Genomic DNA, 23,287 nt, shown 5'->3' with positions numbered 1-23,287 from the left:
ATTGAAGGAATTTTTAAGTTGTTTTCTTCTCCCTTGAGGTAAATTCTTTTATAGAGGACTCTTGTGTCATGGCCACTTGCCATGCAGGATCAATAACAGCTTCTTTATATGATGTTGGCTCCCTGTCAAGGCAAACATTTCTCACAAAATCTTGACTATTAGGAATTAGATCAGTATGAGCTAAGTGGTGATGATTAGAAAAAAGGGCCTTAAGGGAAGAGGCGTTGGAAGTGGAAGCTGTGTCAACAACTAGTGTAGTAGGGGACTTAAGTTGTGGGATGGAATGGACATAGTCATTCATATGAGATGGAGTCTTGGGCCTCCTAAGGGATCTTCTAGGTTCAGGTTCAGGGTGAATAGGGGAAAGTACAGGTTGCATTGAAGTGGTAATTAAGCATGTTTATATTTAGCCAAATAGTTAATTATCGAATAACTGCATGTTAGCGGGTATTTCGGGTGCTTTCAAACCCTTCCTGAAATGTTAATATGAACCCCGAACCCCCCTTATTATTTTCAATCGATTTCTGTTTTAATCTTTTGAAAAAAATAGTTTTCTTGATTTTCCTTTAAAAGTTAAGTGGCGACTCTTAAAAACCAATCGTTTTTCTTTTTTTAAAACAAAAACATATATTTATTGTTGAACTGTGTATATACTCTTATTAAAATTTTATTTTAGACAACTAAGTTTATTGAGATTCTTTAATCAAACTCGCTGATATAAATGATTTTCACCCAATTATAAATAGGCTATTATGATTTTGAAAATGTAAACTCAATTCAAGCCTCCCTTCTTCTTCTTGCTTTATTTGTTGTTGCTGATATTTCAACTTCTCAGATAATTGTCCTTAACATGATTTATCAATATCATAATTTAATCTTTTTTTTAGTAATCACTATGTTATATTTTGGAGCTATCAATTTAAAATTTGTTGTTATGCATCATGTTTTATAATGGGCGCCCACATTTTTTCCCCAAACAAATATATGCAAACCAAACCTTCAAAAAAAGGTTTTCTATACCTTGTCTTTGGCCAGCGAGGTATGCACTTCTCGGACACCACCAAGAAAGAGTAGAAAGAAATCAACTAAACGTTGGGGTAAGTGTGTCTTCCGATAGCTGAGATTTATTTAACATAACATAGTGTTTTTTTGGTTATATACTTCTTATTTAATGGTTGAAAATATGTATTCTTTTAAGTTGTATTTTGTTATGTTTTGCAGAGATGCAATAGAATTCAAATTTAAATAATCAACTTGAAATCATTAGGGCAAATTTGATAGTTGGGGATAGGTGTATTGAATTTTAGGGTATGAATGAATTGAACATGGATATAATAGTCGATACATAATCTATATGATTCAGTAATTTGAAGCAGCAGTAAGAGTCTCCATGATGATGACAAATCTGATTGATTACATAGGAGAACATCCATCAAATTACATGTCATATTCTGAGTCTCACATAAGACATGCTCTTTCTAATCTTGTTGGACCTAACATTAATGTATAATGGTTAATAGCACTGGACACGTGCCTTCTAAAAAAAGTGTAACTTCTCAAAAAATACAAATATGATATAAGAATGTTATTACATAAATTTTAAAAATATAATTATGATACAACTTTTACAAATAATGTTGTTGGAAATTTATGTTCTCTTCAGTTATTATGGTCATTTACATAAAATAAAATAAAAACAGTTAAAACATATATGCAGATATCAAAAACAAAAATGATCGAAAAATAAATTACGATCACAAAATGAATAAATAGACGTGATTTAATTATCATCTAGATTGTGAGTACAATTTTGTGTATTCTCTTTATTCCTCTTTTATAAATTTTCTATGCGATTTGAAGGCAATTAGTAGCATAATATTTCTCAAATATATGAACGTTTGTCAAGGCGAATTGCGTAAGCTCTTGATAACAAGAGTTACTATGTTCATATTCTTCAAGATCTTTCTATTTTTGTAACAAAGATGAGAAGTTACTTGATTTTTCAAAATTACAAGCAGTGTGGCAAGGATATGATATCACAAGTGCCAAAATATCGAAAAGATTCTGTTCAAAACAGTTGTATAACAAGAAAAGTACACATGTTATAACAAGGTTTAAATGGTGTCACGACATGGATACTGAAAATTCATAGTCAAACAAAACTTGCTTGAGATTGACGCATAGTAACTAGCATTATTATTATTATTGTAATAGTATGATGAGTTTATTGAGTTGTACATTCTGTATTAGTACACTCGTTAATTAGCTTGTAGTTAATTAGTTTGTACAGTCCGTCAGTAGAAGAATGGACAAGAGTCGCAGGAGGCAGATTGCATGTACCATTAGGTTTATCCAGATTAACTAGAGTGTCTTGTGTGTCATGCTGATTTGAGTCATTCAGAAAGTCAATGAAAGGAGGAAACTCTAAAAATGAGGGAGGTGAAAAAGCAGTAGATGATAAATGAAAAGGAAAAACAGTTTCATGAAAAACAACATCCCTAGATACATGTATTTTGTGTGTGGACAAGTTTAGGACCTTGTACCCTTTTGTCTCAAAAGGATAACCAATGAAAATATGTGGTGTAGTTCTGGGGTCAAATTTTGTTCTATGAGGGATAGGTGTGGTGGGATAACAAAGGCAACCAAAACTCCTCATATGGGAATATAAAGGCTTTTTGTTATATAGCAGTTCATGGGAGCATTTATTGTTCAATATTCGAGATGGAAGTCTATTTATTATATAAGTAGCACAAAGTACACACTCCCCCCAATATTTTGTAGGTAGTTTGGATTGAAACAAGAGTGCCCTGGCAGTCTCAAGTAAATGTTTATGTTTTCTCTCCACTACACCATTTTGTTGGGGTGTATATGGGCAAGTTTTCTGATGGATGATGCCTTTGGTTTGAAAAAAAATGGTTGTTTCTGTGTTGACAAACTCCAGACCATTGTCTGTCCTAACTGTTTTAACAGTAGTTTGGAATTGATTTTCCACCATGGCAATAAAAGCCTTAAGGGTTTGCAGGGCATTACTTTTGGAACTTAAGAGTTGAGTCCAAGTGGATCTACTAAAATCATCCACAATGGTGATGAAGTATTTGAAGTGGTTATGTGTGGCTATGTGATAGGGTCCCCATAGGTCAACATGTACTAGTTCAAACAACTGTGAGCTTATGCTGGTTCTTGGCTTGAAAGGCAATCTTTCTTGCCTTGCCATAGGGCAAATAGAGCACATGAATGGTTGTTTGGAGGAAAAGGTGATGGGGATAGTGGAAATACTTTTCATTTTGACAAAAGGAACATGTCCCAATCGATTGTGCCACACAACATTTACATTATTTCCAGTGCATGTGTGAGAGAAAATAGGAGAATGCAGTAGAGGGACAGTAGGAAAATTTTCAACATTCAAACAAGAATTCTGTTTGTTAAGAAAAGAAGTACATTTCATACTATTTGATGCAGGAAAAGAACGACTACTATTACAAGCATTACATGAAGGAAAAATGCAACATGAAGAAATACTACTCAAAGAAGAAGAATTGAGAGTCTTCAAGCAATTGGGACAAAGGAAGTAGAGTCCAGCTTCTGCCCTACCAATGACCAGAGGCCTCTTCATTGAAGGGGCCTGCATAACACATGAAGTTTTAGTGAAACTGATAGTGCAGTGGGACTGCATGCTCATGGCATTAATAGAAATCAGATTGTACTTGAAAGATGGCACAAACAAGACTTTTTCTAGGCTAATCATGGGTCCTAATGCTACACTTCCAATCTGAGTCACCTTAACTTTATAGCCATTTGGTAAATCTACTAGGACTGGATAGGGAAGGGTGGTAACATTGTGTAAGAGGGAAATGTTGAAAGTCATATGGTTCGAAGCTCCTGAGTCTAATATCCACGAGTCAGACTTGTTTTTGAAACATGCACAAGACAGTTTGCTAGAATCCATAGAAGAAGTGCAAATTATTGTACCTGCAAAATCAACTGTACCATTGGCAAAAGCTTGATTGGTGGGGGGACACTCAGCATCATAATCCTTCTGGAAATGATGGAGTGCAGCCTGGAGATGACCATATTCTTCCTTTGTAAGATTCACATTGAACATTTCTTCACCTGTAGTACTTGTCGTTAGTCCCTTCCCAATGTTTAGATCAGCTGCACAGTTAGCATTTGCCACTGCCTTACCCCCATTTCCTCTACCATAACCAGGTGTGTGAGGGTATTGATTGAATCGTGCAGGTGCTCTAGTTGTGTTAGACCTTTGAGCTGATTGACTGTTCCTGTTTTGGTTAAGATTGAAATTGGAGTTTTGACTGTTGTTAATATGACCAGGTGAAGAACCATGGAGCAGATGACCAGGTGGATAACCATGAAGTTGATAGCATTTTTCCATTAGATGGCCAGTTCTCTTACAGTAATTACAAAACCTGTCCTTATACTTCAAATTGTTGGTGGAGTAATTGGTTTTATAGTGTGTGGGCTTATCAGTCCCAGCATGCAAAGCAGTCGAATCTAGAGTAAGATGATTTGAAGGTTTGATCTCTCTTTGGTGTTCATCCTGAACTAACAGAGAAAATGCTTGTGCCATGGAGGGTAGTGGATTCATCATAAGTATACTGCCGCGTATTGCTGTATAAATCTCATTGAGTCCCATTAGGAATTGAACTAATCTTCTATCCTGTTCACCCTTGTAAACACTTTCTTTTGCTCCACAAATGTAGCTGCAAGTACATTAAGTTTTGGCATTCAAAGTGCTAAGTTCCTCCCATAGTTTCTTCAACTTTGTGTAGTAAGTTGTGATGTCGAGGGATCCCTGAGACAAATCATTGATTTCCCGCTGAATTTGATACAATTTTGCTCCATTCGTCTGCTCGTATCTATCCTCCAACTCTTTCCAGAGCTCAGCAGAATTCTGAACATATTCAACGCTATCTGCAATCTCCTTGGACAATGAATTCAAAATCCATGACGTAACAATATCGTCACACCTCTCCCATAGTCTGTAGGTATGGTGATCAGATCTAGGACGTAAACATTCACCAGTAATGAATCCTAATTTATTTTTCACAGACAGTGATCGCAAAACACTACGCCTCCATGAACGATAACCAAGTCCAGTGAACTGTACTGGTACAAGCATCGCACCAGGATTATCAGATGGATGCATATACAGGGGATTGTTCGAATCGATCGGAGTCGGAGCAGAAGTGTTATCTCCATTACCAATTCCAGTACCAATTTCAGTAGAATCAGAGGTATTACCAATCGCCATAGTTGATTGTTACAGGTGCGCAATCAATGAAAGGTCGAGAAGAAAAAAACAGAATAAGAAAGGAACGAGTGTCTCTAGATCGAGATGGCTCTGATACCATGTAAAACTTAGTGAACTTGAGATACAACAATGGAGGCTTCCGCCATATCAATACAGAGAGAGAATTCAGAGAAACGGTTATTTGTGAAATGGAAAGTTAAAGTTCTATTCAACCTATCAGAGTTATATATACAGAGGAAAAAGTGTAACAAACTAATTAACAAACTAGTGGAAAGTGTAACAAACTAATTAACAACTTGACTGACGGACTGTACAAACTAATTAACTACAAGCTAATTAACGAGTGTACTAATACAGAATGTACAACTCAATAGAGGGAAAAGCAGGGAAGTTCTTAGCAATCTACCAAATAAATTAATGTTTCCTTTTTGACTATTTTGTTCAGTAATCTAATTATGCTTTCACATTCATGGCACTTGAAATAAATTAAGAAGAAAAAGAGAATATATCTCTTTAATCTTGCTATTTAGAATGACATGCCACTTGTTAAAAGAGTACTCATATTTATTCTATCCGTTTAACAAATGGTGCATATATATATTCTCGTTATCTAATGCAATGGTGCATATTTACTTTTTTTGTTAGTAAACTAAATTTTAAGAAAAATAATCTGCAACTGTGTTTTTAGTTTAATATGGTCTTTCACACAATGAAGAAGCATTTTCTTCTTTCAATTTTGTTCTTATTTAGAAAAAATAGGAGTTTTATATATAGAAAAATTCAATCTGGTTTGATTATTTTTTTAAGTCGATGGTCTATTAGAAACAATTTGTTTATTATAATACGTATATAGGTAAAGAAAAGGTACGTGTACACTCTATCTTTCAGATATTACTTTATAGAATTATGTAGACTAAATATGTTGTTATTATTGTTATAAGGTTTTATATAACTAAAAAATTCTTAAAAGGCTAATTCTTTCTTAAAAAATTAATTAAGATAAGTTAATAAACACTGTCTTATTTCTTATTCTTTTAGGAGTGAGCAATACAATACTAACAAAGATGACTTATGTGCTAATGTCACCCACTTTTTGGTCAAATCTCGTCGCTTGCTATGATTAATTAATATGCAATTACTGACCCACCGGCAAAAGAGTTGAAACTTTCGAATAGAAATAGAATAGTCAAAGTTTCAAATGTCCAAACAATAAATTTTGTATTAAATATATATTTGATTAGTATTGCCTTCGTTTTAAAATATGAATTGTTGAGACATTTTTTATATTTTAAATTAATTTAATTATTTAATCTTCAAGATTACTTTTAAAATATTCTTTCATTTCTACCCTTCATTTGAATATTCTATGTGATAAGTTCAAGAAACTTTAATTGTTTTTAAAATTATTTTAAAGATTAATTTGACAAGAATTAATAAGAGCAAAAATGGAAAGTAATGTCTAATTTATGTCTTAATCTTTTTTTCTTAAAGGGTATAAAACACCCAACAATTTAATTATTTTGAAATGGAGAAAGTATTATAATAACACATATGAATTATATATATACATAATTATACACTTTGATATGATATTTAGTATTTTGATAATTTCTTTTATAAATAATATCAAACACCCTACCAAATATCAATTTTTTAAAAATGTCTACTAAATACAATAATATCAAAGTCGTGATATAAAAAATTCCAAATATTAATATATTATCCAATATCTATCGTATCATATTCATCCTAGTTCCTGGTACAATGTGAATAGCAAAGATGCCCTTTTTTGACAAAGTAAATTTTAGTCAAATTTAGAGTAATAGAGTTTAAAATTATAAAATCTATATGCGAATAGTTTGATTTCTTTTTCGTATACGTAGTTCGAACTAATACTTATAATCTATTTGAACCCACAAAACACTCTCTAAATTCACCCCAACTTTTATTGCCACACAAAATCTTGAATTTTCAAAGATGAATAAATAGGATTGATTTCTCAAATACTTAACTAACTAGTTATTATTCCAGAAAATCAATGTTCTTCGATAAAGCAAAATAATTTTCTTTGTAATTATAACTATTAATCAAGTGATCATACGAGAAATCAATTCGAATAAGGAGGTGTTGCAGCAGCTTGAAAGCGAGCTTTGAAAAAAGCAAGCAACTCATCTCTTGAAGGTAAATATTCTTTGTTCCCATTAATGTATTCATCTCTCCAAGCATAAAAATTTGGGTATTTTTCTTTTGTTACCAAAATAATTCCAGTTGCTTCTTCAAGAATTCCCATCCAAAGTGCAAGAAAATTAGCAGCAATATCAGCTAATCCAAATTTGTCACCAACAAAAAACTTCTTATCCTTTAACTCATTATCAAGAATTTTCAACATCTCACAAACTTCCTCTTTAGCTTTCTCTGATTTGTGAAAGAAACTTGTCCCAACTGCTGACCCCTGCAAAATGATACTCAATACTCCTCTGTCTAACGATATTTATCTATTATTGATTTGACACAAAAATTAAGAAACGATAAATGATAGGGGTAATTTTATCAAACCACCCTTATTAAATATAAGTCATCTAAACATAAAACATAAATACTCTCTCTGTTCCAATTTATATGATTTACTTTCCTTTTTAGTCAGTTCCAAAAATAATGACACATTTTTATATTAAGTAACAATTCAACTTTAAAATGTTTGTTTTACCCTTAATGAAATAATTTATAGTCACACAAATTTCTATCTTTCATTTTAGACCATAAGTCTTAAAAATCTTCATTTCTTTCTAAAACTATGTGCCGAGTCAAACTACCTCTCATAAAATGGGATGAAGGGAATGGTATTTAATAGTAAGGATAAAATAAACACAACATGATAAATTATTCAGTGATTTTATAAACTATAGACAAGTATTATTAAACATCTCAAAATAGTATACTGGACAAGTAAAAATGGACAGAGGAAGTAAAAAGAATATACCTTATCTTCGAAAAACTTAACCCAAAAACGAGCCATAGCACGATCATAAGGGTCGTTAGGCAAGATGGGAGGGCCTTCAAATGTCTCATCAATGTATTCAACAATTACCATTGATTCACAAATGGACTTTCCATTGTGAATTAACACTGGAATTTTCTTGTGAATTGGGTTTGATTCAAGAAGTAGAGGACTCTTATTTTGTAAATTTTCTTCTATAAATTCACATTTCACACCCTTAATTTTTAAAGCCCACTCAACTCTGTGACAAAAAGGACTATACCATAGACCAAGCAACTTCACTTCTTCCATCACACAATTATTGTTCTACTATGTATTTTTTTTTTAATATGTTGATGAATTTTATGTGTTGGTTCTAATGATTTGGTCTTCTTTTATAGAGGGAAAAATGAACAAGTTTCTTTATAACAAAGCAAAGACAATTTTTCTTCTTTTGACAAAGTCAATTTTCTAATTTAATGATGTATATTGACGGAAGACTTTTAAGTTGTAAAAATAAGTGGTAGTGGTTGAAGCCTGAAGGCTGTGTTTGATTTGGCACGATGTTTAAAAGAAAAGATTTTCGAAACTTATAGTCTAAAATAATTAGTATTAGATATTAGTGTGATCGATAAATCAACGGATAAGTATCCATTAACTCAATAGAATAAACAAGCTAGCTTCATAATTTTATTCAAACGCAAACTCAAGCTCGATTTATAACTACATATATCTTAATATATTTTTTTTCTAATGTATACATAGTTAGAATATAGAATAACACTGATATGTTATTGTTATTGTATAATACATAGTTCGAACCAGTAGAGTAATTCAATTAAACTCCTAAATTTATTTGGCAACTGATGCAACTTGAAAGCGAGCTTTCAATTTGGCAAGCAACTCATCTCTTGAAGGTAATGCAATTAATGTATTCATCTCTCCAAGCACAAAAATTTGGAAATTTTTCACTTGTGACTAAAACAACTCCAGATGCTTCTTCAAGAACTCCAAGCCAAAGTGCTGCAGCATTTGCAACAATATCAACAAATCCAAAGTTGTCACCAACAAAGTACTTTTTATTATCCTTTAACTCATTATCAAGAACTTTCAACATCTCATAAACTTCCTCTTTAGCTTTGTCTTGCTCCTCTCCTTTGAGAAAGAAACTTCTCCCCACTGCTGGCCCCTACTAATTAAAACACTCAAAAGTTAAGTATCAATAACAATTTTACTTATTTCTGTATATCGGAATTAAGTTTAAGCAAGTTGGAATCAGTTATATGCTCATGTCAAACTCTAAGTCCAATATTATACAAATAAAAAAGGGAAAATGCATAATTAGCCCCAATCACTTATACTATACTAAGGTTCTATTACCCCGAACTTATTTTATAAATAATTTTCTACTCCTTTTCGGCCTACGTGGCACTATTTTCTGGGCCCAGCGCGTGTTGACAATTTTTTCGTTGACAATGCCACGTAGGCCGAAAAGGGGTAGAAAATTATTTATAAAATAAGTTTGGGGTAATGGGACCTTAGTATATCATAAGTGTGTCTCTAAAATTTCGAGCATAGGTTGGGGCTACTTATGCATTTTCCCAATAAAAAACACAAGAATTTTGCCTTAAAAAAAAGAAGAACATAGGTATAAACATACTAATACGACTAAAATATACCTTTTCAGCAAAAAAACTTAGCCCAAAAACGAGCTATAGCACGATCATAAGGGTCTTTAGGCAAAATAGAAGGGCCTTTAAACATCTCGTCGATGTATTCAACAATTACCGTAGACTCACAAATGGACTTGCCGTTGTGAATGAGAACGGGTATTTTTTTGTAAACAGGGTTCGATTCAAGAAGCAAAGGGCTCTTGTTTTGTAGATCTTGTTCTATAAATTCATATTTGACTCCCTTAATCTTGAGAGCCCATTCAACTCTGTGACTAAAAGGGCTATACCATAGACCAAGCAACTTAACATCTGCCATCTCACAACTTTTATTCTCTGTTTTTGTGCTTTACTATGTTTAGGAATTTTATATTGTGGTTTTGATTTTTTGAATTTTGTTCTTCTTTTTATAGAAGGTAAAAAAAGGAAGTGTCTTGGTAACCAAGCAAATGGTACTTTTCTTCTTTGACAAGTCAATTTTCCATATTGACTGTTTCACTTTTAATAAGTACTGTTGGTAAAAAATTGAGTAGAAGGTTCTATTCGACTAATAAAGATCTACCACACTCAAATATGTAGATGCAATGATATATCTAAGTTGTCGAAGTGCTCCTTTCTTTAAGGCGCGTTCAAGCCCTAAAGCTAAGAAAAGCACAGGGTATGCGCTTGGTTGCATGCAGAATGAACATATGGCATTAGGATGAGGTTCGATGATGGTGTGGCACAGAGGATAGAGGAAGAGTGACCATAAAGGTTTCATTGATTGAAGTGTTCGAATTGATGACTGGCCTATTTATAAGATGGGAACTCATAGTTTGAAGTCAACAAAAGGACCTATGTCCCAAAGATAGGATAAAAGGACAAAAGGATAGATACGTCATAAATATATTTAGACGATATTTTGCAACTTATAGAGGAATATTAGCTAGCACTAGTACAAGTAACAGTATTTTCAGCTGGAGCGTTTCTATTGGACATAGTACTTTAGGGTCCGAGTGGAGTTTTTCTATTGATTGATATATTAGATTGAATTCTAGACAATTATTTGGCTAAAACATCAAGCAACCAAGCTCCATTGTTTCATTTATTTTTCTTTGCTTCATTACTTTTCTTATTAAGCTCATTTATTAATAAATTTAATTGCTAATACACTAATTAACGAGTTAAATCGATACACATGTCTTTAATCTCATAACAAATTCAACTATATCATTTTTTTCTTGTAAACAATTACGAACAAGCTAGAGAACATAGGGTCTCCTTGCCTCAACACAAAAAAAAAATCACCAAAATTGAGAAAATTAAGCTAGCTAGGTTCCTATGACTTAAGAGTTTTATTTCAAACACAAGATATCTTAAAATTTTACTCAATCAGTTAGACAAATCTTCATTTAGCTGTAATTTCAGCTAGTGCTTTAGCTTTAAAAAAACTAAGCATCATATCTCTATCAGGAAGATTTTCTTGAACTTCACTACACTTAAGATACTCATCTATCCAAGCACACAAATTAGGAAACTTTTCACTTGTAATCAACACATTTCCAGTAGCCTCTTCAACAATTTCAACCCAAAATGGGATGTAATTTGCAGCAACATCAACAAATCCAATTTTATCTCCACTAAAAAACTTCTTGTCCTTAAGTTCATTGTCAACAATTTTCAGCATCTCATAAGCTTCTTCTTGTATGTTTTTCTCTTGTTCCTCTCCTTTGCACCATAGAGCTTTTCCTACTGCTTCCAAGCACTTAAAACCACAAAGAAACGTTAATTAATTTCACGTATGATTACTGAACTAGTATATGCTTTGTAATACTAATAATTAAGTTATAATTTTTTTATTAGATTGATGTAGTGGAGTTTTACCTATTGTAACAATGAATTATAAAATAATTTGATTGATTACTACGTATAACAACTCACCTTTCCATCAAGGAACTTAGCCCAAAAACGTGCAATAGCTCGATCATAAGGGTCTTTAGGCAAGATGGAAGGACCTTCAAATGTCTCATCAATGTATTCAACAATTACTATAGACTCACAAATGGGATTTCCATTGTGAATTAGTACTGGGATTTTCTTAAGGACGGGATTTGATTCAAGAAGTAGAGAACTCTTGTTTTGTAGATCTACTTCTATAAATTCATATTTCACTCCTTTAACTCTCAAAGCCCATTCAACTCTACGACTATAAGAACTACCACTAACACCAAGCAACCTAACTTGATCTACCATATTTTTGTATTGAAGAATATTTTTTAAAATAATGGTTTGGTTTAGTCTTCTGATTTGTTCTTTTTCTTATAGTCTTGAGAAATTTTGAAAATTTCTTGTTGGCCAAGCATATGTATTTTTTCTTCTTTAATTTCATTACATTTGGTAGTTGATTTTGCATTTGCAACTTGTGTTTGTGTACTACAATATATGTGGAGGTCAAAAGTCATATTTCTTTTTGGTATAAATATAAGGAAGTTTCTAAAGTACGCATCACGCATAAGACGATCTTTGAGTGAATGATGAGTCAAAAAGTAACGCTTAAGTGCTTTTATATTTCCTCCTTTCCACTTGGGGTTGTTTATTATAGTCCAAAAGTTATAAGTTCGAAACTTTAACTCATGACTTTTAGCTTATTTTTGCTTGTTTTGGCTTGGACTTATCGAGATTGACTTTTAAAAAGTAGCTTTTAAAATATACGTTATTTTTAGTCAAAATGAAATGACTTTTAAGTCGAAAAATAAAAAGTAGGGAGAGTCCTATTCAAGTCATTTTAGGATATTTTTAAATTTATCAAACACTCTCAAAAGTTAAAAGTAACTTAAAAATATACTTAACCAACTTTTAAATCAATCAAAACAGGTTATTAGAGTCAAGATAGAGTAAAGAAGGATTAATGTCAGGTGTAATTATTGAACTTGATTCATTGTAACAAAGGGAAGGGGGCAAATATATGTTAGTTAACATTGCAAAAAGAGCTTGATTGAATCCGGATTATGTAATGACCCGAAAGGTCATTTTGGTAATTTTTCGTGGAAATGACTATTTTGCCCTTTCGGTAGTTGTCCCGAGTCCCATGTTTTGTGGTTGTAAAGTTGGTTTGAGGAAAAGTTGGTAAAAAGTTGAGTTTTTGAGAAGTTGAGTGTTTATGAGTTAAAGTTGGTTAAAAAGTGTTTTTTTCGAGTCATTTGGAGTTTCGAGACTCGGATCGTATTTCCGTCGATCCCGGCAGTTTTAAAATGTCAAAACGGGTCTGTGTGAAGTTACGGAGTAGAATTTGGAGTTGAAACGAAGAATTGAAGTCCTAAGTTGCTAAAGTTGTGAAATTTTGATAAAGAGTTGACTTTGGTCAACATATGAGCCTTGGTTGAATTTTTAGACTCTCCATTTGAGTTTTGAATTTTTTTTAGGCGTTAAACTAGTTTCTTGGCATCTTATTGAATTTCAGGTCAAGGAGCCCTCGAATTCAAATTCCGACGGTTCCATTGAGTCCAGAACATCAAATTTAGTGGGGGTACATATTTAGTTTGTGTGCACGAGATTCCGAACGAATCCCGAGGGTCCAACGGGGACTTAAACTTTGGTGTTATTGCTGTGTTTCAGCTGCAACAACAGTTTTTTTTCCTTTTTAAAGTCAAAATCAGTAGCTATTTTTCCCACAACTTGAAAATACCCATTTCTCCATTTTTAGACTTTGAGAGCTCGAAAATCATCCAGATTTGGGTATCGTTTTTCGGTATGAGACTTTTGGACCGTTTTGCCCTTTTTCCCTAAATTTCTTGATTTTGGTGTCATTGGACTCGAATTGTGATTGTGAATAATTGTTTGAATAGATTATCGTGATCCGGATTATACTCGGAAAGGAAAGGGCTCAAGTCAAGTAACTTTTGGAGTTCGTTTTAAGGCAAGTGGCTTCCAAACTTTGTAAAACTCTTAGACTACGCATGACTACTTTCCTAATTGTGTTGGGGAGTAATGGGGATTGAGGATGAGTTTTATTTGTTGATTGAAATTGTTGTAATTGAAAGATGGGGAATAAAACGAGCTAAATGTGTTATATGTGACTTGAATTTGTTGAATAAGTCATGTGATAACTGATATTGAGGGGATAGAAGAGCATGAGTAGGCTATGATTGATACAGACATTGATGTTGAGACAGATGATGTGTAATATTATGATGTGATCGTGATATGATTGTGATTGATGACATGTGCATATTCATTATTCATCCCATGTGTGAACTATCTGTTGCATGAGTTCTGAGACACTGATATGAGGATGGATGGATATGAGACACAGTTGAGACTAGCTCCGGCTAGAGATATATGAGATGGACTAGCTCCGGCTAGCGATTTGGATGCCGATGGGATCTGGTTCCGGCGGTGATACATGGTCCATGTGTGGGCCCCATGTGTTCTGATTTGAGTATTCAGCGCGGTCTGATTACGTCAACAGATGTGTATCTTAGGACAGACATGCATCATGACTACATGACATTATTATTGCATTTGCATCGCATTTGACTTCATCTTTGTCTGTGGTGTGTGGATTTTACCTACTTGCTCCTCTTCATGTGATATATGATCTATTTGCTCTTATATGAGGATATGAGGTTGATGTTGAGATACTGTTGGATATATCTGTTGATTATGAATTTTGTAGTATAGGTTGTTGGTTCGCTGTTAGAATGAAGTTTCGGTGGTTCGGTTGGGATTGAAAGGAGTTGTTTGTAGCTGCTAGTTTAGCTTAGTTTTGTGTTACTTGCGAGTACCTGTTGCTTTTGGTACTCACGTTTGCTTCTACACAGTTGTGTAGGTTGACAGCTCTATCAGATCCGGCTTATTACTCATCTTCAAATTAGAGCTTCCAGACTTACTTGAGAGGTAGCGGTTCATTCCAGACGTGCCCTCAAGTTATCTATATTTACTGTTTTGTTCTATTCTAGAACTTTACTATGAGACTTGTATATTTTATTCAGATTCTGTATTAAAGGTTTGTACATGTGACAACCAATTCTGGGGTTATGTTGAGTTTATTTAAAGACTTCCGCTTATCTTTCTGCCTTATTCTTGTTTTATAAATTCTGTATCGTCGGGTTTTTGGGTGTTAGGCTGACGTGTCCGGTGGGGTTTGGGCATGTGCCATCACATCTGGTTTTGGGGTGTGTCAGATTAGCACCGAGAAGTGCCACATTGGGGGTGAAGCGCTCCCTAACAAAGGCGATTTCGTATCCAAGGGGCTCAAACCCGAGACCTCTTGATTAAGAATGAAAGAGTACTTATCACTCCACCACAACCCTTGTTGGTCATTGATATTGTTAGTAATATTACTGAAACTAAAAGGGAATAAGAACTAAGCAAATACATGACTAAAGTATTTGGTAAATTGTTAGCTAAGTGGTTACGTATGCCATTAAGTATCTTGAACAAACATGAATTAATTTAATAAGCATTTGTTTAAGTGTTACGCAACGTTTGATCCCAAGTAAAGGCAGATAAAATATATGACGATTTTCTTGAATAAAAAATAGAAAATTTAGGAACCTTCAACCACTACCTAAGATCGATTTTTTTCCTTTTATAAAAGATCATAATTCAAGACAGAACCATAGTAAATTAGCATAATAACCAAAGTTGTGACATGGCACAAGTGAAGTTGCTAGGTTTTTGGTATAGCGCATTTAGTCACAGAGTTGAGTGGGCTTTAAAGATTAAGGGCGTCAAATATGAATATATTGAAGAAGATCCACATAACAAGAGTCTTTTACTTCTTCAATCAAACCCAATTCACAAGAAAGTCCCAGTTCTAATTCACAATGGCAAGCCCATTTGTGAGTCTATGGTCATTCTTGAATACATTGACGAGACATTTAAAGGCCCTTCCATTTTGCCTAAAGACCCTTATGATCGAGCTTTAGCTCGTTTTTGGGCTAAGTTCTTTGATAATAAGGTAAATTTTTCTCCATTCTATGTATTCCTATTTACATAATTATATCATATACAAAATATAGAGTTTGGAATACGTCTCATAATTTTGTATATAGTAACATTGTTAATGAGAAAAAATATATTTATTAAATAGTAGATTCTGACTTGTTTGAGATTGAGACGCAGTATATTGTTTGAGTGTGTACTTTGTAGGTGGTAGCGGTGGTAAATGCATTCTTAGGCAAAGGAAATGAGCAAGAGAAAGGTAAAGAGGAAGTTTGTGAGATGTTGAAAGTTCTTGAGAAAGAGCTCAAGGACAAGAAGTTGTTTGTTGGTGACAAATTTGGATTTGTTGATATAGCTGCAAATTTGGTGGGACTTTGGATGGGAGTTTTCCAAGAAGCATCTGGAGTTGTATTAGCAACAAATGAAAATTTTCCAAATTTTTGTGCTTGGAGAGATGCGTATATTAATTGCAGTCAAGTCAAGGAATATTTACCTCCAAGAATTGATGAGTTGCTTGCTTTTTACCAAGCTTATATACGCACGCAAACTGCAACTTCTGTTTCTCCTAAAAAATAAACGCATAATCATAGAAGTTTCGGATCATGCATCAGAATAAAATTACGAATCCCGTAGATTTTCAATTATGTATAAGTTTCTCGTTCTAAAATAATGACTCTAGATTTTGTATTATCTTCCTAATAAAATTATTTGTTAGACAAAACTAGCTTTGCCAAATAGTAGCATACCAAGAAGTGTGTTGTGTTACTGTTTTAGTTTATTGATTGGTTTGTAATTGTACAATAATTAATCATATCAATTACCTCATTTAATCAGAAAATTAAAAAAAAAAATCAAGAAAAGTAAGCCACATAGTTTAATGAAGTAGTGAATGGCATAAGAAATATTTAAGCTTTCAAATCATGAGTCATATGTAAAGGTAAGCCTCTATAAAAAAAAATGTATATTTCATATACATTGTACAACTAAACTTCCACAAAAAATAACTTTTCATTATTTTGTTCGACTATATAGATATGGACATCATTAAATTTCTAAAAAATCTCATATTGGCAAGACTAATCTCTCTCTCTCTCTTTTTGGAAAATGGTAAAAAATGCTCTTAAACTTTGTGAAAGGAACAAAAATGCACTTCGTTTGTAGTTTGGTTCAAAAATGTCCTGGCAGTCAATACTTTGGTCCAGAAATGCCCTTATAGTTACTAAATGGGTCAAAAATGCCCTTTCTAAAGAAATATATTCTGCTTTTCCTTTTTAAACACATATTCTTCCCAATTAAAATATTATTAAAGAACCATGTTCTTGTTTTCTTTCTTTTAAAATCACTTTAAGAAATAAAAATGTAAGATATATTTTTTTCTTCTTAATCTCATTTTATCAATTAAAATAGAATAATTTCATGTACCCGATTCGACATATAATATATGTCATATATAAAATATCATAATATATCCATCATTAATTTGCATTTATATAACGATAAAAAATAGTTGTAAAAGAAGAAGAAATATTTTCATTTTTTATTTTTTTCTGAATTGAAGTAAGATAAACATTTCCTAATTTTAAAAAATATAATTAGAAAAAAGAATGTGTTAAAAAGAAAACAAATAATATTTTTATTTGGAAGATGAGTATTTTTGACCCATTAAATAACAATAAGGGCATTTTTGGAACAAAGTATTGACGACAAGGGTATTTTTGGACCAAACTACAAACGAAGGGCATTTTTGTTCCTTTCGCATAGTTTAAGGGCATTTTTTACCCTTTTCGTATATAAAGAGAGATAATATGTTATTTTATATAATATGTTAAAAGATAAAAATAATAAAAAATTATTTATATGATTATATCAAAGTAAATACTTTTATATGGGGTTGATTTGGTTAGGAATTAACTTCTAAAAGTTAAAATCAAAACAACTCAATTATAGTCGAATTTTTTTTTCAATACTAAATCAAATCACTAGTCAAATATTTTTTCTCTGTTCACATTTTAAGGTAATTTTGAATTCGATTTTGTTCACGCCTAATTAAAAAACAATAACTTTGTGACTTAATTTTTCTAGTGACTAAGACTTAGTAATCGTTTGGAGTAACGACTTATCTTGTACCACAAAACATATACTCCAATTACACTATGTACAAGTCAAATATGAACAATTTTAATTTGTTAGCTAAGTGCTTACGTAGGTCATATCAATGCCTTTGAACAATTAATTTTAATAAGCATTTCTCTTTCCAAGTCTTGCACAACGTTTGAACCTTCAACCACTCCCTCAATTTTTCCTTGTATAAAAGAAGATCATGATACAAGACATAACCACCACTAAAATTTCCTTTAACATTGTAAATTAGCAAACAATTATAACCAAAGTTGTGATATGGCACAAATTAAGTTGCTAGGCTTTTGGTATAGCCCATTTACTCACAGGGTTGAGTGGGCTCTAAAGATTAAGGGCATCGAATATGAATATATAGAAGAAGATCGATATAACAAGAGCCCTTTACTTCTTGAATCCAACCCTATTTACAAGAAAGTCCCAGTGCTCATTCACAATGGCAAGCCCATTTGTGATTCTATGGTCATTCTTGAGTACATCGACGAGATATTTGAAGGCCCTTCCATCTTGCCTAAAGACCCTTATGATCGAGCTTTAGCTCGTTTTTGGGCTAAGTTCCTTGATGACAAGGTAAATTCATCTTCATTCAATATATTCTTATTTGCATAAATAGCAGATTCGATCTGACTTACTTGAGATTGAGGCGTAGTATTATTATATTTTGTAGGTGGCCGCGGTGGTAAATGCATTCTTACGCAAGGGAGAAGAGCATGAGAAAGCTAAAGAGGAAATTTGTGAGATGTTGAAAATTCTTGATAATGAGCTCAAGGACAAGATGCTCTTTGTGGCTGACAAATTTGGTTATGCTGATATGGCTGCAAATTTGGTGGGACTTTGGATGGGATTTTTCGAAGAAGCATCTGGAGTTGTATTAGCAACAAATGAAAAATTTCCAAATTTTTGTACTTGGAGAGATGCGTATATTAATTGCAGTCAAGTGAAGGAATATTTACCTTCAAGATTTGATGAGTTGCTTGCTTTTTATCAAGATCGTGTTCGCGCTCAAGCTCCAACTTCTGCTACTCCTAAAAATAAATGAATACTCATATAAGATTTGGATTATATATTGGAATAAGATTATGATTCTAGTACGAATCTCGGAGATTTCAATTATGTATAAGTGTGCAAATAAAGAAAAGAGTTAAAATGTGTGTTTGTATGAGATTAAGAAAGTCCTAATAAAATTATTTGTTAGAAAAAGCTAGCTTAGCCAACTAGTAACATACCAATAAGTGTGTTGTGTTACTGTTCTTAATATGTTGACTGGTCAGTGATTCTACAATAATTAATCGTATCTTATTCTCTTTTTAAGCAAAATTTACCACTAAGCACTTTTTATAAAAAAAATCTTATCAATTGGAAAAGAAATAGAAAAAAGCAAGAAAAGTAAGATACGATTAATTATAATTACAAGAAAGGTAAGAATTGTTTGATGAAATAGTGAGTGCGTGGCATATGTAAAGAAATATTTAAACGATCATTATCATGACTTATATGTGTAAGCCTCTATAAAAAATATATATATAACTCATATAATTGTAGTACAAGTTCGGGGAAACGGTCCGTATTAATACAGGTCCAATATTATAAAAATTAAAAAAAATTGATATATCTTGGTAAATTGTATTTACTCATCATAAATGTAAAATCTTATTTGAATGCCTACGTAGAGTCAATGAATATATTTTTAGGTTATTTTTAGTTGATTTATATTAATTTGATATTTTTCTTAATAAATTATTTATAACGAGTTTATTTTTTTTAATTATGCTTTAAAAATATAAATATTGCTATTAATATCTTATAGAGTTATTTAATGATGAATATAATATTATAAAAATAATAAATTTCTATTGATTTATCTAAAAAATAAATTATTTTGAATATGAAAGGCTAAATAATTAAAAAAAATTAAATTATTTAACTATGTTAAATTTAAACAATTTGAAAGATAAGCATGGGTGTAGATAATACAATTGAATATATATGGAGGATAAGTGCCTACCAACAAGTCACAACTCACAAGTGTGTCAATTGGAAAATTCAATGAACCCTTCAAATAATTGGCTAAAAATAAAGTAAAAAGAGAATCAATTCTTTTAATATTTTGACTACCCACATTTTATAAATAAAAGACATTAATCAACAAAAATTTAAACAGAAAATGATTATCCTGGTTTCATAGGTTTGAGTTTACAATCATTTCTATTTTAGAAAAAAATATTTCAAATTACCTTAATATGTTAAAAAACAATAGCTTTGTGACTTAATTTTTCTACTGACTAAAAATTCAGTAATCGTTTGCAGTGACGAAATTATCTTGTACCACAAGACATATATTATGTACTATAAATTAAAAGTAGTTTGTTTTGACCTACATGAATTTTTTTATTTTGTTTTACTTCATCGCTATTTTTTAAAATATGGGCGGTGATTGATATTATGTTAAAGTGTATGACCACCTTATTTAAAAGTTTAAACGATTAAAGAAAACACACTTTTATTATTTAATTATATTCTCAATAATAACACGACTTTTTGTTTGTTAGCTAAGCACTTACGTTGGTCTTTAAACAAACATGGACTAATTTAAAAACCATTTGTTTTTCCAAGTCTTACACAACGTTTGGTTCTAGGTAAAGAATAAAATATTACAAGATTATATTTTAAAAAATAAATAAAATAGGAACCTTCAACCACTCCCTCAATTTTCCCTTCTATAAAAGAAGAAAGAAGATCATAATTCAAGACATAACCACCACTAAAATATCCTTTAACATAGTAAATCAGCATAATAACCAAAGTTGTGATATGGCACAAGTGAAGTTGCTAGGTTTTTGGTATAGTCCATTTACTCACAGGGTTGAGTGGGCTCTAAAGATTAAGGGGGTAAAATATGAATATATTGAAGAAGATCGATATAACAAGAGCTCTTTACTTCTTGAATCGAACCCTATTTACAAGAAAGTCCCAGTGCTCATTCACAATGGCAAGCCCATTTGTGATTCTATGGTCATTCTTGAGTACATCGACGAGACATTCGAAGGCCCTTCCATCTTGCCTAAAGACCCTCAAGACCGTGCTTTAGCTCGTTTTTGGGCTAAGTTCCTTGATGATAAGGTAAATTCGTCTTCATTCAATATATTAGTACATTTACTTTAGATCTTATTATATAGAAAATATAGAGAGCTTGAAACACTTTTCATAATTTTGTATATAAAATAATATGGATTAATGAGAGTTTATATAAATAGTCGACTCTGACTTATTTGAGATTGAGGCGTAGTATCATTGTACTTTGTGTAGGTGGTTACGGTGGTAAATGCATTCTTAGGCAAAGGAGAGGAGCAAGAGAAAGCTAAAGAGGAAGTTTGTGAGATGTTGAAAATTCTTGATAATGAGCTCAAAGACAAAACTTTCTTTGTGGCTAACAAATTTGGATATGCTGATATTGTTGCAAATTTGGTTGGACTTTGGCTTGGAGTTTTCCAAGAAGGCTCTGGAATTGAATTAGTAACAAGTGAAAAATTTCCAAATTTTTGTGGTTGGAGAGATGAGTACGTTAATTGCAGTCAAGTCAAGGAATATCTACCTTCGAGAAATGATTTGCTTGCTTTTTTTCAAGTTTTCGTTCGTGCTCAAGCTGCAGCTGCAGCTTCTGCTTCTACTCAAAAATAAATACATTCCGATTCATCTTTTAAAGTTTCAAATTATGTGTTTTAATCATATTTGTACTTCATTAATGTTGCCCCCACTTACTTGTACGTGTTCATCTTTTGAAGTTCCAAATTATTTGTCTGAATAAAATTGTGAATCTCCATTGATTTCAATAGATTCAATTATGTATTGGTATGCAAAAGAAAAAAATAAAATATTGCCCCACTTGATTGTACTTCTCACCAGTGTGGATCTTTATTTATTACTCCTTTCATTTCATATTAATTGAATTTTTAAGGCATTTTTCATTTTTTCAAATTAACTTAATTGTTCAGTTTTCAAGATTACTTTTAGAGTGTTCTTTCAATTTTACCCTTCATTTGGGTTTTCAATGTGATGACTTCAATAAATTTGACAATAATGAATAAGGGTAAAAATGAAAAATTATGTTCAATTTATATCTTAATCTACTTTTTTTAAAGGGTGTAAAACACCTTAAAAATTCAATTAATATGGAATGAAGGGAGTACTTATTAAAAAAATTGCCACTGGGCATACTATTTAGTGGCACACGAAAAATTGAAAAAAATCACATAATTCTTGTAAAATGGCACTTAAATGTCCAAACATATAGTGGATCATGGTGAGGCTATACGTACTTCTCCCACAACTTCTTACGGTGCATCTTGTAAAAAAAAAATTAAAAATCGACTAGAAATTTAGGACTACCTCGATTTTTTCCTTTTATAAAAGAAGATCATAATTCAAGAGACAACCACCACTAAAATATTCTTTAACATAGTAAATTAGCATTATAACCAAAGTTGTGATATGACACAAGTGAAGTTGTTAGGTTTTTGGTATAGTCCATTTAGTCATAGAGTTGAATGGGCTCTAAAGATTAAGGGTGTAAAATATGAATATATTGAAGAAGATCGAGATAACAAAAGCCTTTTACTTCTTCAATCCAACCCTATTCACAAGAAAGTCCCAGTGCTAATTCACAATGGCAAGACCATTTGTGAGTCAATGATCATTCTTGAATACATCGACGAGACATTTGAAGGCCCTTCCATCTTGCCTAAAGACCCTTATGATCGAGCTTTAGCTCGTTTTTGGGCTAAGTTCCTTGATAATAAGGTATATTCCTATTCACATAATTTATATAAGTAGTCAACTCTGACTTACTTGAAATTGAGACGTAGTATATTGTTGTTAAGTTTTGAGTGTGTACTTTGTAGGTGGGAGCGGTGGTAAATACTTTTTTACGCAAAGGAGAGGAGCAAGAGAAAGGTAAAGAGGAAGTTAGTGAGATGTTGAAAGTTCTTGATAATGAGCTCAAGGCTAATAAAAAGTACTGTAATGACCCTAAAGGTCATTTTTGGAAATTTTCATAAAATGACCGTTTTACCCCTCCCGATAGTTGCCCCGAGTCCCAATTGTTGTATTTTCGAAGTTGGTTTGGAGGAAAATTGATGAAAAGTTGAGTTTTTGGAAAGTTGAGTTTTTAAGAGTTAAAGTTTGGTTAAAAGTGCTATTTCGAGTCATTTGGAGTTTCGAGACTCGAATCGGATTTCCGTCGATTCCAGCAGTTTTAGAATGTCGAAACGGGTCTATGAGAATTTACGGAGTCGAATTTGGAGTTAAAACGAA

The 23,287-nt window shown here is 32.3% G+C and overlaps 9 protein-coding genes across 9 annotated transcripts in view; 5 read left to right on the top strand and 4 right to left on the bottom strand.

Moving 5' to 3' along the window:
- Positions 1-13: 13 nt before the first annotated feature.
- On the bottom strand, positions 14-5,269 carry LOC107059139 (uncharacterized). Its single transcript, XM_015305570.1, has 3 exons — positions 4,818-5,269; positions 2,937-4,718; positions 14-122 (listed from the first exon to the last, which is right to left on the bottom strand). Exons 1-3 carry the CDS (start codon positions 5,267-5,269, stop codon positions 14-16), a joined length of 2,343 nt encoding a protein of 780 aa, XP_015161056.1.
- A 1,963-nt stretch (positions 5,270-7,232) lies between these two features.
- LOC102600033 (probable glutathione S-transferase) lies at positions 7,233-8,625 on the bottom strand. Its single transcript, XM_006367609.2, has 2 exons — positions 8,250-8,625; positions 7,233-7,721 (listed from the first exon to the last, which is right to left on the bottom strand). The coding sequence occupies exons 1-2, from the start codon at positions 8,556-8,558 to the stop codon at positions 7,377-7,379; spliced, it is 654 nt and encodes a 217-aa protein (XP_006367671.1). The 5' UTR covers positions 8,559-8,625; the 3' UTR covers positions 7,233-7,376.
- Positions 8,626-9,150: 525 nt separating this feature from the next.
- LOC107059138 (probable glutathione S-transferase) lies at positions 9,151-10,235 on the bottom strand. The gene is made up of 2 exons (XM_015305569.1): positions 10,035-10,235; positions 9,151-9,435 (listed from the first exon to the last, which is right to left on the bottom strand). The coding sequence occupies exons 1-2, from the start codon at positions 10,233-10,235 to the stop codon at positions 9,151-9,153; spliced, it is 486 nt and encodes a 161-aa protein (XP_015161055.1).
- A 787-nt stretch (positions 10,236-11,022) lies between these two features.
- On the bottom strand, positions 11,023-12,191 carry LOC102598723 (probable glutathione S-transferase). Its single transcript, XM_006367606.2, has 2 exons — positions 11,837-12,191; positions 11,023-11,660 (listed from the first exon to the last, which is right to left on the bottom strand). Exons 1-2 carry the CDS (start codon positions 12,146-12,148, stop codon positions 11,304-11,306), a joined length of 669 nt encoding a protein of 222 aa, XP_006367668.1. The 5' UTR covers positions 12,149-12,191; the 3' UTR covers positions 11,023-11,303.
- Positions 12,192-15,548: 3,357 nt separating this feature from the next.
- On the top strand, positions 15,549-16,417 carry LOC102601722 (probable glutathione S-transferase). The gene is made up of 2 exons (XM_006367614.1): positions 15,549-15,857; positions 16,049-16,417. Exons 1-2 carry the CDS (start codon positions 15,549-15,551, stop codon positions 16,415-16,417), a joined length of 678 nt encoding a protein of 225 aa, XP_006367676.1.
- A 1,763-nt stretch (positions 16,418-18,180) lies between these two features.
- LOC102597414 (probable glutathione S-transferase) lies at positions 18,181-19,288 on the top strand. Its single transcript, XM_006367602.2, has 2 exons — positions 18,181-18,547; positions 18,645-19,288. Exons 1-2 carry the CDS (start codon positions 18,239-18,241, stop codon positions 19,014-19,016), a joined length of 681 nt encoding a protein of 226 aa, XP_006367664.1. The 5' UTR covers positions 18,181-18,238; the 3' UTR covers positions 19,017-19,288.
- Positions 19,289-20,741: 1,453 nt separating this feature from the next.
- Positions 20,742-23,287, top strand: part of LOC102598382 (probable glutathione S-transferase) — an 8,626-nt gene continuing 6,080 nt past the window's right edge. The window contains exon 1 of the mRNA XM_006367605.2: positions 20,742-20,781. The gene's annotated coding sequence lies outside the window, so the exon portion shown is untranslated. The remainder of the gene's footprint in view (positions 20,782-23,287) is intronic.
- LOC102597738 (probable glutathione S-transferase) lies at positions 20,789-21,655 on the top strand. Its single transcript, NM_001318652.1, is given in 2 exon segments — positions 20,789-21,097; positions 21,284-21,655. Coding segments are annotated over 2 exon segments (681 nt in total).
- LOC102598057 (probable glutathione S-transferase) overlaps positions 22,407-23,287 on the top strand; it is a 4,038-nt gene continuing 3,157 nt past the window's right edge. The window contains exons 1-3 of the mRNA XM_006367604.2: positions 22,407-22,774; positions 22,876-22,988; position 23,147. Coding sequence (XP_006367666.1) covers positions 22,466-22,774; positions 22,876-22,988; position 23,147 — 423 coding nt within the window. The 5' untranslated portion in view covers positions 22,407-22,465. The remainder of the gene's footprint in view (positions 22,775-22,875; positions 22,989-23,146; positions 23,148-23,287) is intronic.

Source organism: Solanum tuberosum, unplaced genomic scaffold (genome assembly GCF_000226075.1).
Source record: "Solanum tuberosum cultivar DM 1-3 516 R44 unplaced genomic scaffold, SolTub_3.0 scf00848, whole genome shotgun sequence".
Taxonomy (NCBI): Eukaryota; Viridiplantae; Streptophyta; class Magnoliopsida; order Solanales; family Solanaceae; genus Solanum; species Solanum tuberosum.
Note: the sequence above shows the minus strand (reverse complement) of the source record. Positions and strands in the feature narration are given on the sequence as shown.